This window comes from Protobothrops mucrosquamatus, unplaced genomic scaffold (assembly GCF_001527695.2).
Source record: "Protobothrops mucrosquamatus isolate PMUCROS unplaced genomic scaffold, P.Mucros_1.0 scaffold3547, whole genome shotgun sequence".
NCBI classification, from domain to species: Eukaryota; Metazoa; Chordata; class Lepidosauria; order Squamata; family Viperidae; genus Protobothrops; species Protobothrops mucrosquamatus.
The window spans coordinates 47,331-61,695 of record NW_015389514.1 but is presented as its reverse complement, the minus strand read 5'-3'; the positions used below and the strand labels follow the sequence as shown (position 1 = coordinate 61,695).

At 36.0% G+C, this 14,365-nt stretch overlaps 1 protein-coding gene and 1 long non-coding RNA gene across 2 annotated transcripts in view; both read right to left on the bottom strand.

The window, feature by feature from the left end:
- The window catches only part of LOC107297821, a 2,693-nt gene extending 1,459 nt beyond the window's left edge, over window positions 1-1,234 (bottom strand). Inside the window, exons 1-2 of the long non-coding RNA XR_001549139.2 lie at window positions 1,136-1,234; window positions 134-313 (exon numbers count right to left, since the gene is read on the bottom strand). This is a non-coding gene — a long non-coding RNA (uncharacterized LOC107297821). The remainder of the gene's footprint in view (window positions 1-133; window positions 314-1,135) is intronic.
- LOC114923431 (complement factor H-like) overlaps window positions 1-14,113 on the bottom strand; it is a 47,951-nt gene extending 33,838 nt beyond the window's left edge. Inside the window, exons 1-13 of the mRNA XM_029286392.1 lie at window positions 13,966-14,113; window positions 12,620-12,872; window positions 12,155-12,361; window positions 10,244-10,423; window positions 10,085-10,092; window positions 8,478-8,487; window positions 7,151-7,324; window positions 6,407-6,595; window positions 5,438-5,620; window positions 5,000-5,194; window positions 3,491-3,670; window positions 1,136-1,318; window positions 134-313 (exon numbers count right to left, since the gene is read on the bottom strand). Of these exons, the coding sequence (XP_029142225.1) occupies window positions 134-313; window positions 1,136-1,318; window positions 3,491-3,670; window positions 5,000-5,194; window positions 5,438-5,620; window positions 6,407-6,595; window positions 7,151-7,324; window positions 8,478-8,487; window positions 10,085-10,092; window positions 10,244-10,423; window positions 12,155-12,361; window positions 12,620-12,872; window positions 13,966-13,968 (1,945 nt within the window). The 5' untranslated portion in view covers window positions 13,969-14,113. The remainder of the gene's footprint in view (window positions 1-133; window positions 314-1,135; window positions 1,319-3,490; window positions 3,671-4,999; window positions 5,195-5,437; window positions 5,621-6,406; window positions 6,596-7,150; window positions 7,325-8,477; window positions 8,488-10,084; window positions 10,093-10,243; window positions 10,424-12,154; window positions 12,362-12,619; window positions 12,873-13,965) is intronic.
- Between the last annotated feature and the right edge of the window lie 252 nt (window positions 14,114-14,365).

Here is a 14,365-nt window from a genome sequence, read left to right as displayed (position 1 = left end):
AAAATAATTTAGGACTATAATACTTTTGAGTATACCCAAGTGTAAATGCAACATTATGGAAATCATCAGGAAAATATTCTTGATGAACTGATTTAGACAACGGGATTATTAGACTGGTGTTTCATTAACTTACCCACACATCTAGGAGGAGTAGGTTCCCATCCTTCCTCAGTGCACACCACGGTGTCACTGATGCTATTTTTAGTGATTTCAAACTCCTCTTTACATTCATAGTGAAGTACATCTCCAGGTAAAAAAACAGGCTTAGTTGTGTTGAAGATAAAATTATCTGCAGGTGGCTTTAAGCATGTCCCTGAGGAATCAAAGAGTGGATATTATTAATGTCTCACTGTTATTTTCTCATGAGTCTAAGTTGTAAGCTCAACAATTCTCACCAAAGAATGACCTCTTAGGTATAGGCCCATGCACAAAGCAAATGATGAGTTGCTATAAATAGGTTCTCACTGCTTCACGCTAGCGATTTTGGCAAACATGGTTAGTTGCTTTTCAACCAGGTCAGGAGGTCACATTAGACAATTTGGTCTTGCAGACTGGATCACTGGCCCTTTCATGATTCTAGCATCTGAACACAGATGCATAGTTTTTCAGGAGTGTGCTGAAGTTGTGGCTATCTAAGGTACTGCAGACAGTCGCTCTGTGAGCACTTTGTGTCTTTCAGCAGTTTTTGCTTTTGAATCTGAACTAAATTTGGTTCTTATTATATGTTGTGCAGAGAACATGATAGATTCTCAACAGGTTTTCTTGCCATTTTACCAGTTTAAGGAGATAAAACTCTCTCTGTAAATGCAAACTCCATAATATATGTTTTCTGTTTGCATCTATAGGATATTTTGTGATGTGGCATAAGCTCTTGGGAGGACAGGAAATAAAATGCAAATTCTACAAACTGTTATGTTTACAATAAAAGTGTACACATATTTAGGTTACAAGTTATTTTTTTCAAATTATGATCAAATACAGTCATTTTATACTATAAGTCTATAGTTAGACTTCTTGAAGAGCTACATTTACAAATGGTTATGATATCAGGCTATTCTTCACTGAACAAGATCCCATGTCTTTGTCTATGCCAGTCAGTTTCAATCTATCTTCCAATGGAATTATATTTACTTACTGATACATTCTGGCTCTGGGCTCCAGCCCTCTGTAAGGCATTGTGTCTCTACCTCAGTCTCTCCTTTTGAGGTTGTATAGCCATCCTGACAAATATATTTTGCTTTATCATTGATCTGAATACTCTGTTGCTCTGGTACAAAACTCCCATGGAGCAGAGAAACCTTACAGGTGCGTTCAACTTCTAATGGAAAAAGAAAGTATAACATGTGAACTCTTCTGTTAATAAAATGTGAATTCTTTATAAAATACTTGGGAAACCAGTGGAGCCAGAGGAAGAATGCCTCTTTTCAAATAAATGGGCTAAGAGACTGCTAAGAAAAGCTGTATACAATTTGTTGGAAAATCCATAGGCAGATTGAGTGGGCAGTGAAATAAATTTATAAACTTGAAAGCTAAAATTTAATGTTGAACAAGTTTAAAATAGTTGAATGATTAAAACTCTCATTTTAAAGACTATTGTTCATATTGAAAACTAAATAGACTCTGATACCTAGTGGTGGATAAAGATTATGACAGTTATGATCTCTATAGAGAACTTGCCAAAACCTGGGAAAAGCTAATCTGTGTTTGTGACCTTCAAAGCTTTAATAACAAAGAACAGCTGTGACAAAAAAAGACAACAATCTGGGCTGCAGACAAAGAGAGAATTATAAACTTTATGAAAATAAAATCTTTTTTGAACTCTTTGGATTACAAATATCTATTTAACCAGGATTCTAAAGCTATTTGGAGAAAAGAAGGAAAAATTCAACTTTTGGCCATCATGGATCAGAGACATGTAGATAGAACACACCAAGAAAACATAAATACCTCTCAGGAGGAGATATATAGTATACTGCAATTCATTCAAACAACACTGAGTTCAAATCACAAAGAAATCCAAAATAAATTTGAAAATATAAATCAATCTATTTCTAAGTTAACTCTACAGCAAAAAAACTTCCAGGAAACAACAACAGAAAAGGAGCAGACAAAACAAATAAGTGGGCATAAAAATGAAAATAGAGACTCAAAGATGGAACTTAACAAAGCAAGAAAACATGATTTAATCCTAGTGAGAAAAAATTCACAAGAAATAGAAAAAATAACTCATCCCTTAAGACTACAAAATAAATCTGAGGACAAAAAAAACAGATTGGATAAAATGGAAAGTAGAAATACTGAAAACATCAGAGAGAAAGGAAGTGATAAGAGAAGCAGAGAAGAAGAAAAAGAAAAAGATTTTCAAGAAACATGGAAAGCGACTGATCCCAAATCACTCAGTGGCTTTCATACCTAAACCTCACAGTTTCCTAGTTTCTAGGTGGTACCTTCACAACTACTCCAAACTGGCTCTAAAGTATAGATTTAGTGAAAAGTAAGAAAGAAATAAGTTCATAACGCTTTTTATATAATAAAAGCCTTCATAGAGACACAAGAAAGGGGGTAACAATTCTTTCCTTGTTGGTGATCTGCAAATAAATGGATCATCCTCAATAATTTTGGGCCTAACATCGCTAAGTAAAGGCATCTTTTGATTGGCATGCTGAATCCAACAATATTAAATGAGCAGGAGTTCTGATAATATTCATCACCAAGGATCTTTTCACAAGGTTTGCTTCAATAATAAGGACTAACTTATATTGCTTTGCTGCTAAAAGAAAATGCTTTCCTCAGCTAATATTTTCTCCTTCTAGTAGAGTAATTTCATCAGGAAAATTTGTGCATCCTTTCACTAAGTCTTTTTTCCTTCATCCTTATTTCTCTTTCCAGTTCTAAGCTTAAGATACTGAAACATGTGTGGTTCAGATATGAGGATATCATTCCACAGATAAAACAGTGCTATTTCACATTGTTACAATTTTAGCTTTGAGATTTCTTCAGTTCAAAATGTAGGAAACATTTCTATGCATCTATGTTCTATGTTTATAATAGGCCTATTCGCTTGCTAAGAGAAAGTAATACTGTTCATGTTATTATTCTCCTTTAAGATATGTGTATCTATTTGCCTGTGAATTTGCATATCTTTGATTATCTCTCTTTATTTGACAAGCAGACATTCCACACTTCGTTTAAAACAGGTTTCTTGCATGCTTCCCACATACTGTATCTAGAAATAATCTTTTTGAGGGGCAATGAAATAACTTTGTCTGTTCTGTTCTGATAACACATCTGCCTATCATGTCTCCCCTATATCCTGTTACAACTAAATACTTTAGATATGTGTATAATGTGCTAAAAGGTTCCGAGTGAAATATGTTTTTTAGGCAAACTATTAGAAAATCATGTAAAATAATATTAAAAAGTGTACTTATGCAGAGTTAAAGGTATCAGCCATTCTACAATTATAGTAATATATGCAAGTTCTACTTACGGACACATTTTGGTGAAGGTAACCATCCATTTCTTGTGCATTCAGCCACCTGTCCTCCGTTATCTTGTTCAAGAGTAAATCCATTGTCACACTGAATTCGAATTAGATCCCCATCATTATATATGTTTCTTTGAGGTCGGAAAGAACCTTTCAATATTCTTGGAGAGCTACATGTAATTTCTAGAAAAAGTAAATTATATATGATATTGAAAAAATAAAAGTTTGTACTAGTATCAGATTACACGCGTTGCTTCTATTAGCACCGAAAGCAATACCATTGTTATTTTTGAAATATATGTAGCATCATCAGACCAACTGTCAAACTGTCAGTTAGTATTGAAAATGTACTGTGAAATTAGCCATCTTAATTAAAAGTATCTTTAGTATCGCTGTATTTATTTGGAATACCATAAATAAATTCAGCAAATTGCTATAGAACTATAAAGCTACAATTCAAAAACCCCATACTTGCTATTAGGTCTCACTATTGATCCCAGTAGTGTTTTCAGCCACCTGTAAGGGTTGCAAATTAGGAGCTCCACATTGTATTGGTTCTGCTCCTACCTGGTGTTACAGATGGGCTCAGTTACAGTGCTGGTGGAAGATCTGAAGGTCCAGAATGGAGACAAATTGTCCCGGAGAAAATTAATCTATGTCGTTGTTGAGCATTGATAACCAACTTCATGACATGTAATTAATCAATTTGCTTTTCCTGGGATTGCCCTGAGACTACCCTGGAAATGTCAGCTGGTTTAGAATTCAATACATTGCAAGCTCCCTAACTTTCAAGCTAAATATAGCTCATGAATGGGGTATCAATACACTGAATTATCCAAATTATCACTGTCCAGCATGGATGGCATGACAACATTCACTGAGTCCCCATCTGTCAGGTTGGCCCAGGAATGATATCAAGTCTTCTCTTTTCAACTACCCTCCTATGGAAAAACTGCCCTAAGATGAGGATTGCAGCCCTCTCCTGGTCTACAGGTGAGTGTAGAGTGTAGAGCTACAAGGATGTGTGTGTGTGTGTGTGTGTGTGTGAATATGTGTTTATGAATGCTTTAAAAACATGTAGTAGCTCAACTGTGGAATTTGTCAGTAAAAGCAACAGCTATACTATTCGGTGATATAAAAAGTATTGCCATAAAGAGGTATTACTGTTCACTGATGAATGAACAGTCTTTTGGGAAAAATTCTCAAGGATGGAATGTGCTGTTTTTGCACTAACTTAGTCACAAAATGGCCAATGGGTGTGTCTTTCATTACACCTCACCTCTACAGCAATCTTCAAATTTTCAGGGTTCGCTTACTTTAACTATATCCCAAGGGTTCTCATTAGGCCCTTTCAGAATAGAAAAGTGCATCCAGGGATAAAAATATTTGTACCGGTAAAAGACATAAATAATTGCATCTTATTCCAGCTCTAGCAATAAATAGACTCAAACTGAAGTATTTGGGGTCTGGATTGATGATAGCAGGCTTTCAAAATTAAACTTTTTGAGTCACCTTTGCATTTAGGAATCACAGGTGGTGTCCCATCACAAGCTAATTGGGAAGAATCTGCTGCAAGGACATATCCTGTTCTACAGGTCAACTCAATAGAATGACCACGGGGCACAAATATATTTTCAGAGGCATCCATTCCACCTTTAACTTCTATCTTCTGGGTTTCCAGTTCAGCCCTGGGAATCATACAGGGATCTGAGGCGAAAAAGAAAATAAATCTGTTAGAGAAGGGAATCAGGATCCAAATGCATCATATGTTGTTGCAAAAGTCTAATAATAGAATTTAACTTTCATCTACTGGCCAGGTCACCTCGCATATAGAACTGAAATCATATATAAAAGAGAGCTGCTGCAGGCAAGACCAAGTAAAGCAGTGAATGGAGCCTAATGATTAAAACTGCTCATGAAAATTGGATGGAGATTTTATTTTCTGCTTACCGAGGCAAATGGGCACTTTTGTCCAGGTCCCATTGTCACAGAAAGATCTGTTCTGGCCTTCAATGGTATAATACCTTTGGCATCTGAATTCTACTGAAGAGCCAGATCTGTACTGCTTCTCAGATAAAGTAGTAATGTCTCCGTTCTCAATCCTGGGTGGATCACTGCAATTTTTCCCTCGTTCTATTAAATATGAAAGCATGAAGAGTAAAGACTTCAGCTTTATTCCAAATTAAAGCTTTGAGATTACCCATCAATATTTCCTGACTGATTACAAAGGATGCCAAAAGATGTTTTAATGAGCATCCATTCAAGCTGCATGTGTTTATTCTATTTTTAAAATATACACAGAAAAAAACAGCAATATACATGTATTGAACAGATAATCTAAGTAATGGCTGAATAAAGTAGAGTAGAGTAGAGTAGAGTAGAGTAGAGTAGAGTAGAGTAGAGTAGAGTAGAGTAGAGTAGAGTAGAGTAGAGTAGAGTAGAGCTGGAAGGGACCTTGAAGGTCTTCTAGTCCAGCCCACTGCTGGAGCAGGAGAACCTATATCGTCTCAGACAGGTGGATGTCCAGTCTCTTCTTAAAAATCTCCAGTGTTGGAGCACCCACGATTTCTGGGGGTAAGCTATTCCACTGGTTGATTGTCCTCACTGTCAGGAAATTTCTCCTTAGTTCCAGGTTGCTTCTCTGTTTGGTCAGTTTCCAACTGTTGTTTCTCGTCTTTCTATCTGGTGCTTTGGTGAACAACCTGGCCCCTTCTGCCTTGTGGCAGCCCCTCAGATACTGAAACTCTGAGTCAAATGTGAGTGATTTCTGTGATTCTTCCCAATTAGCTTTCTGTGATTCGTAAATCACTCTTAAAAGAATGGGATTTTAGAAGCAAATGTTCATATTCATTATGTTATATTAATTATTTTAATTAGTTACAATCTCAAAGGAATCCATCGTATTTGCAGCATGCTTACCAGAGATACATAATGGCAAATCCATGTAACCGTCAACACACTTTCTGACTGATGGAACCACAAGGACATATCCTTCACTGCACTGAAATTGCAGGCTATGATTACTTTGAATAAACCGACTTTTTCTTTGACTTCCAAACACAAACAAGTTTTTTGTTACCAGCTGTTGTCTTGTGATACTGCATGGTGCTAAAAAAAAAGAAAAGAAAAGAAAAGAAAAGAAAAGAAAAGAAGGGAGGTAATTTGTCCATTGTTTTCCCTCTATTCCACCCTCAAGAAAATCAGCCTGGTTTACAAATCGAAATGGATAGTTCCAGGCAAAAATGAAATAAGCCAAGTTATAGAATGATATTAATGATAATCAAGTTATGATTCTGCTATAGTTTTTAGACCTATCATAGAGAACTTTCTTGTAGAAGCCTGCACAAACAGATGATATTGTTTGTTTCAAGCTAAGAACAAACAGCCCAACAAATGTTTTCTGCAAAACTTCCAATTGAACAGCATTTAATTGTATTCATTGATTTGCTTGCTCATTCAACATTTTGAGTCAGTTTCATTTTTGCAGATTTTAAATGGAAGAAGCTGACACAAGGACTGTTTGTGGTTTCAGTGTAGAGGGAAACCTTGGATCTAAATTCAAGCTAATTCTCAAAGAATTTGGCAGCTGCAATTCTTATCCTATTGAAACAATTCTACATTTTATTCCAGGTCTACACTAGTCAAGAAAGCATGATGGCTTACCCAAGCATTTTGGTGGACGAGGTGTCCATTGTTGTCCTTTACACTGAATCCATTCAAGTCCTTCCAAGACATAGCCAGGGTAGCACCTGTATTGCACTCGGTCATTTTCCAGATACTTGGCTTTCTCCATGGTTACAATTTCCCCGAAAGCAATGTCATCTGGTTCTTCACATACTGAAATTATATTTACATAAACTTTTCTTACATGCTTAGACAAGTTCACTTTTCCTATGTATTCTCATGAACTATGAGATAACAAACTTCCTGCTGTAAACCCAAGTTAGATCATTATTTCCTTCTTAACTGGAAACTAATATCTGCTGGGCACTTAATCCTCAGTACAAGTAGTCCTTAACTTAGCAATTGTTTAAAGTTTGAAGGAGTTTACCAGGGAGCTGCTTATGACCCAGATTCAAATTTCCAACAGTAACCTTACCCTATGTATGCACTTTGGGTGTTGGGCAACTGGGATGCCTTTATGGTCATTTGCAGTATCTCATGGTCACATGACCTTGTTTTCTGACAGTGTTACCCAAAACAAGCATTTACTTCTAGATTCATGGATGTAAATAAGGTTCAATTACTATGAATATAAGCAAATGTAGTCTTATCCCCCTTGAATATTATCTCCCTTGTGTTCTAAAGGACATTCTCATCATGATATATCTTCTAATTGCTTTTGTATTTATCCAGTTGTAAACCTGAGATACATCTCTACCATTTCAAACTTCTGACTTATGAAGTTTCCTCTCCTTTGCATAAAAGATTGCAGAAGCAGCAGACATGGTCCCTGTATGATCAATGCTCTTATGCAGACATTATGTATTGTACTGGCACACTAGAACATTAATAAGTGTGTCTTAAAAATCACTGCATCTATAGGGAATTGTAGAGAAAAAGAACCTATTTAGATTAAGCCCTCTTGTGGATTTGGGGGAAAATATAAATAGCATGTTCTTCTTCATATGCCCAGAAAAAAACTGAGTCTGAAAGCTTTGGTAGCATTTATTCTAGGAAAAGTCTTCTTTTTCTGCAAGATCCTATTTTAGAACAATGGCATCTAAATGTTTAAATGATGTGGAAATATATTCAATAAATATATTCCATTTTTACATGGTTCATTTCAACTTTGGGGGATTTTTTTGTTTATAACAAAAACCATTAAACACAAATACTTTAATGAAATAAAAGAGTAAACTTTTACATCAGTTTTAAAGTAGCCTTTATTTGACATGGCAATCACTTGGTTATTATAGCATCTGATTCTTTATTAACTGAAACCAGTCCCTCAAAATGTGTGTTAATTTTCAATACTGATGCTATTCACCAATCAGCGGCTGAAAAAATTGCATATGATAAGGGATTCTAATTATGAGTCTATGACATTCTTAAAGAATCTGGCATTACAAATGTCAAGAAAGCCGCAGATGAAAAATGGAACTCTTTGCTTTTGCTAAACGTCACTGTTCCTTTAATGAATGCAGCAGAAACTGATTTCCTTAATAACCCCTTGATTTCTCTTCTTCTTAACTTACCATTTTGAGAAGAGCAGCCTGGCCAGAGAAGAAAAGCAGCAACCTGGAGTAGCCAGCTCTTCATAGCTCTTCAGGCAATGTCTGAACCACCAAACCTCACTTCAGCAGTTTGGCTTTCTCAGATGATTTATTCCAACTATTACCGTCCTTTCCTCATTTTATGTTTATTTGTTGTCACGAAACCTGGAAGGAGGAAATATTACTGGAATAAGAATATAACGACAAACAAATAGTTCAGCTTTTCAGGTAGTACTTTAAACTCCTCAGATGGAAAAATTAGCACTTCCATTCCAGGATTGATACATAGCAGAAGCTAACAGCAAAATTATTATGCAAACCATTTTCTCATTCTTCCAGGTCTTAACACTCTATTTTTATTGTAAAGCATCCAGAATGACTCAGTAAAAAGTTGATAACTAATTAAATTACATTTGATATCTGACATACCTATTTTGTATTTGTTAGGTCCACAACTTTGCAGCTATCCAACACTTCTCATAAATGACTCTGAGGTTTAACAATCTTTAGCCAAATGTAGTTAACCATTAGCCAATGATATCAGGGAGTCTGTTTGCTGTCGGTTTATATTCTGGTGCTTACTTATCTGAGTGGGTGGGGATGGTCTTAAGGATTCTTTGGGTGGGCTGTTTACTAATGGCTCTATGACAAACAATACAGTTTTAATAAATAAAACCAAGCTTTCGATGGCCTAAAACTGTCATCATCGTCAGGGTATAATCAGGATGCTGGGAGAGCTTGCCTATAAATACAGTCATGTCTGCGCACAGCTCCTAGATCTCATGACAGGTCCCGGCCGGCCAATCCTGGCCTCATCTGCAAACTGAGTTAATTCTTCCTTACCTCCTTTACCTACATGTGTGTAGCCACCCTCCTCCCCCCTTTTTTGTGTCCGTATCTCAGGTGGGCGTCCTCTGCTTTCCCAGGCTGGAATGCGCCTCCCGTCCTTGGGCTGATTCACCCTTTCACGATCCTTGGGGGCCATTCCATCTCCACCCCTTTGATGACACAAAAAAGGGGGGAGGAGGGTGGCTACACACATGTAGGTAAATATGATCTTTATAATAAAAATTGTTCATCAATCAAAGATTTGTAATCCAAAATATTCATCATCTCAACTAATGAAGTGTATTTCTCCTGCAGGGAAATAGTTCCACAACACAGCTCTGAAAGTCAGTTAATATTTATATTCGTAGTTCAGGCAAGCCAGTTTCAAAATAGTTCATCATCTCTGCCACACCAATAAGCAGCCCAAAAGGTTTTTTTTTCTTTTCCCAGCTGCAGTCTTCAAAAGTGAAAGCTTCCAAGGTCAGCAAGAGTCTTATCTAAATCTGGGCTTCAAGCCAAGTTTCCTTTAGGTATATCAAATTGTAGTGCCATAATTCACCACTAGATGAAAGAAAGAAAGAAAGAAAGAAAGAAAGAAAGAAAGAAAGAAAGAAAGAAAGAAAGAGAAATTCATGTAAAATAATGTGAAAAATTATGCTTGTGCAGAGTTAAATTGGCCAAAATCATAGTAATGTATGCAATTTCTACTTACAGACACATTTTGATGGAGGTGACCACCCATTTTTTGTGCATTCAACCACCTGTCCTCTATTATCTGGTTCAAAGGTAAATCCACTGTAACACTGAATTTGAATTAGATCCCCGACATGGTATATATTTCTTTTAGGTCGGAAAGAGCCATTCGATATTCTTGGAGAGTTGCATATAATTTCTAGAGAAAATAAATCATATCTTATATTGAAAAAAGAAAAGCTTGCACTTATATCACATGATGTGCATTGCTTTGTATTAGCACAGAAAAAACAATATTATTATTTTGAAAATATATATATATATCACCATCAGATAATTTTAATCAGCAGCTCCTGATGGGTACTAACTAATTTAAAACTTTCCACTGATACCTAAAATATACTGTGAAATAAGCTATCCTGACTAAAACTGCTTTTAGTAGCTTGATATTCATTTTGAAGATCGTAAATAAATTTCAGCAAGTTGCTATAATTATTCTTCTTCTGCAGTTTAACGTTGAATTAAAATGTAAAACTACGGTGTGATACCTCCATATTTGCTATTCAGTCCCACTTTCAATCCCAGTGTTGTTTTCCTCAAGAATTGCAAATTAGGAGTTCCACATTTTAATGGTTCTGCTTTTACCTAATGCTATAGATGAGCTCAGTTACCGTGGTGATGGATGCATTGTTGAAAGATCTAAAGCAGGGGTCTTCAAACGTGGCCCTTTTATGACTTGTGGACTTCAACTCCCAGAATACCTCAGCCAGGCACCTTTAGACCCCTGATCTAAAGGATCAAACTTGGGATAGATTGTCCTGGAGAAAATTGATCTATGTGGTTGTTGAGAATTGAAACCACCTTCACAAAGTGTAATTAATCAATTTGCTCTTCCTGGGATTGCCCTGGGTGAATCCTGGAAATGTCAGCTGATCTAGAATTCAATATATTGCATGTTTGCTATGTCATCTTAGTTCTGTAATATTACAGCACTGCTGTAGAAGTTACATTGGATACCAGTGTTCCTCTGGATGCTATCCAAGGAGCTGCTCACTACCTTTAAAGCTGGATATGGTTCAAGAATGGGCTGTCTATGACACTGAATTTTCCAAATAACCACTGCTTGAATGGCAAGACATCTTTCGCTAAGGATCCCCAATTATCAGTTTGGTCAGGGAATGATATCAAGTCTTCTCCTTGAAGCTCCCCTCCTCTGGGATCAGTTGCCTTAAGATAAGGGTTGTAGTCTCTCTCCTCACCTACAGGTGACTGAAGAGCTACAGGGGCATGTGTGTATAAGTGTGCATTTTTTATTCTTTGGTTCCTATTTTTATATCTGTAAGTTGCCTAGAATCCACAAGGAAAAACATGATAGAGAAATGCCATGAATGCACAAACAAGCATCTCCATGAAGTTCTTCCTATGCCTATATAGAAACTACTGATTCTGGGAGATGTTAAACTGCCTGAATTGAGAAATGACCCTCATTAGGCATCCTCTTATCAATTAGGCAACTGTCATGAATTCATAAACAAACAAACAAATATTTCCATAATGTTCTTCTGATGCCTATGGTGAAACTGCTGTTTCTGGGAGATATTAAATTTCTAGAAATGCAAAATGTCCTTCATTAGGCATCCACTAATCTAATAGTCCCAAGATCAAAAGTAAAGCAATATTCTCTAGCAGTAACTAAATTAGATTTTGGTATGGTAACAGTTATAAATTCTTTAAAAATAGAAATATATAGTAGCTCAACTATGGATGTGAGCTGTACTATACCATTCAATTATATAAACGGTATTGCCATGCAGATATATTATCCTGCATTGATGAATGAGCAATCATTTTGGAAAAACTCTCAAGGATGCCGTGTGCTGTTTTTGTACTAACTTAGCTATGGTTTGTAAAATTAAATCCTTTGAGTCACCTTTGCATTTAGGAATCACGGGGGTTGTCCCATCACAATGGATTATAGAAGCTGACTGAGAAGAATCTGCTGCTAGGACATATCCTGTTCTACAGATCAACTCTATAGAATGTCCATGTTGCACAAATATATTTTCAGAGGCATCCATTCCATCTTTAACTTCTATCTTCTGCCTTTCCAGTTCAGCCGTGGGAATCCTACAGGGATCTCAAAGAGAATAAATCTGTTAGAGAAGGATCCAAATGCAAATCCAAATATTGTTGCAAAGGTCTAATAATAGAATTTAGCTTTCACCTACTAGCCAGTTCTCCTCAGATTTAGAAGTGAAATCATATATAAAGGAGAGTTGCTGCCAGACAAGACCAATTAAATTATCTTTATGCAAGAGAGAAAGAAAGCAGTGAATGGATCCTAATGCTTAGAACTGCTCATGAAAATTGGATGAAGATTTTATTTTCTACTTACCGAGGCAAATGGGCACTTTTGTCCAGGTCCCATTGTTACAGAAAGATATTTTCTGGCCTTCCATGGCATAAAACCTTTGGCATCTGAATTCTACTGAAGAGCCAGATCTGTACCGCTTCTCAGATAAAGTAATAATGTCCCCATTCTCAATCCTGGGTGGACCATTACAGTTTTTTCCTCCTTCTATTAAACATGAAAGCATGAAGATTGAAGACTTTGTCCATATTCCAAAAACACCCATCAGTATTTCTGACTGATTACAAAAGACACTAATAAATATGTTTTAATGAGCATCCATTCAAGTTGTATGTGTTTATAGTATTTTTAAAATGCACACAGAAACAGTGCTAAATAAATAACTGGCTCAAAGGCTCAATTAGTATCAATATAAGCAAATCTTGTAATGTGAATATTATTCCCCTCTGTCTTCTCCTAAAGGATATTCTCATTGTGAGATATCTACCAATTGCTTTTGTACTTATCCTGATGTAAACCTGAGATACATCCCTAACATTTCAAACTTCTGACTTATGAAGACTCATTTCCTTTGTATAAAATGTTATAGACGTGACCCCTGTATGATCAATGCTCTTATGCAGATATTATGTGCTATATGGCAGATCAGAGCATTAATAGAGGCTGGCATAAAAATCATGTCATCTATAGGGAAGTGTAGAGAAAAAGAACCAATTTAGTTAATACCCTCTTGTGGATTTGGGGGAAAGTATAGATAGCTGTAGTACTGACATATCCTTCTGTATAGGCCCAGAAAAAATTAAGTCTGAAATCTTCAGTAGGATTTATTGCCAAGAAAAGTTCTTTTTCTCTATAATCTATGTTTTTAGAATAATAGCATCTAAATGTTTAAATGGTGGGGAAATATAATCAATAAATATATTCCATTTTTACAGTTGTTCATTTCAAATTTGGGGATTTTTTGTTTATAAGTAAAATAAACCATTAAACAAAATAGTTCAATGAAATCAAAGACTAAACTTTTACACCAGTTTTAAAGTACAGTATTAGAAATGATAATCACTTGGTTATTATCATAGCAGGTTCTTTATTAATTCAAACCAAGTCCCTCAAAATGGGTGTGAATTTCCAATACTAATGCAAAGTATTTTTCTATTCACAAATCAGTTGCTGAAAAATGTTGTATTCGAGAAGGGGATTGTACTTATAAGTCTATGATATTCTTAAACAATCTGCCATTACAAATTTCCAGAAAGCCACAGATGAAAAATGGAACTCTTTGCTTTTGCTAAAAGTAACTGTTCCTTTAATGAATGCAGCAGAAACTGATTTCCTTAGTAACCCCTTGATTTCTCTTCTTCTTAACTTACCATTTTGAGAAGAGCAGCCTGGGCAGAGAAGAAAAGCAATGACCAGGAGCAGCCAGTTGTTCATAGCTTTTCAGGCAATGTCTGAACCACAAAACCTCAGTTCAGCAGTTTGGCTTTTGCAACTGATTTCTTCCTGCTATTACCATGCCTTCCTCATTTTATGCTTGTTTGTTTGTTGTCAAGGAATCTTGGAGGAGGAATAAGAATGACAGATAAGAGGAGACACCATGAGAATCTTGGAAACTTTGTGTTGATACAACAACAAACAAATCAATCAATAGTTCAGCTTTTCAGGCAGTCCTTTCAACTCTTCAGAAGGAAATATCAGTGTGGATAAGTATACAGAAGCTAACAATAAAATTGTTATGTAAACCATTTCCTCATTCTTCTAGGTCTTAAC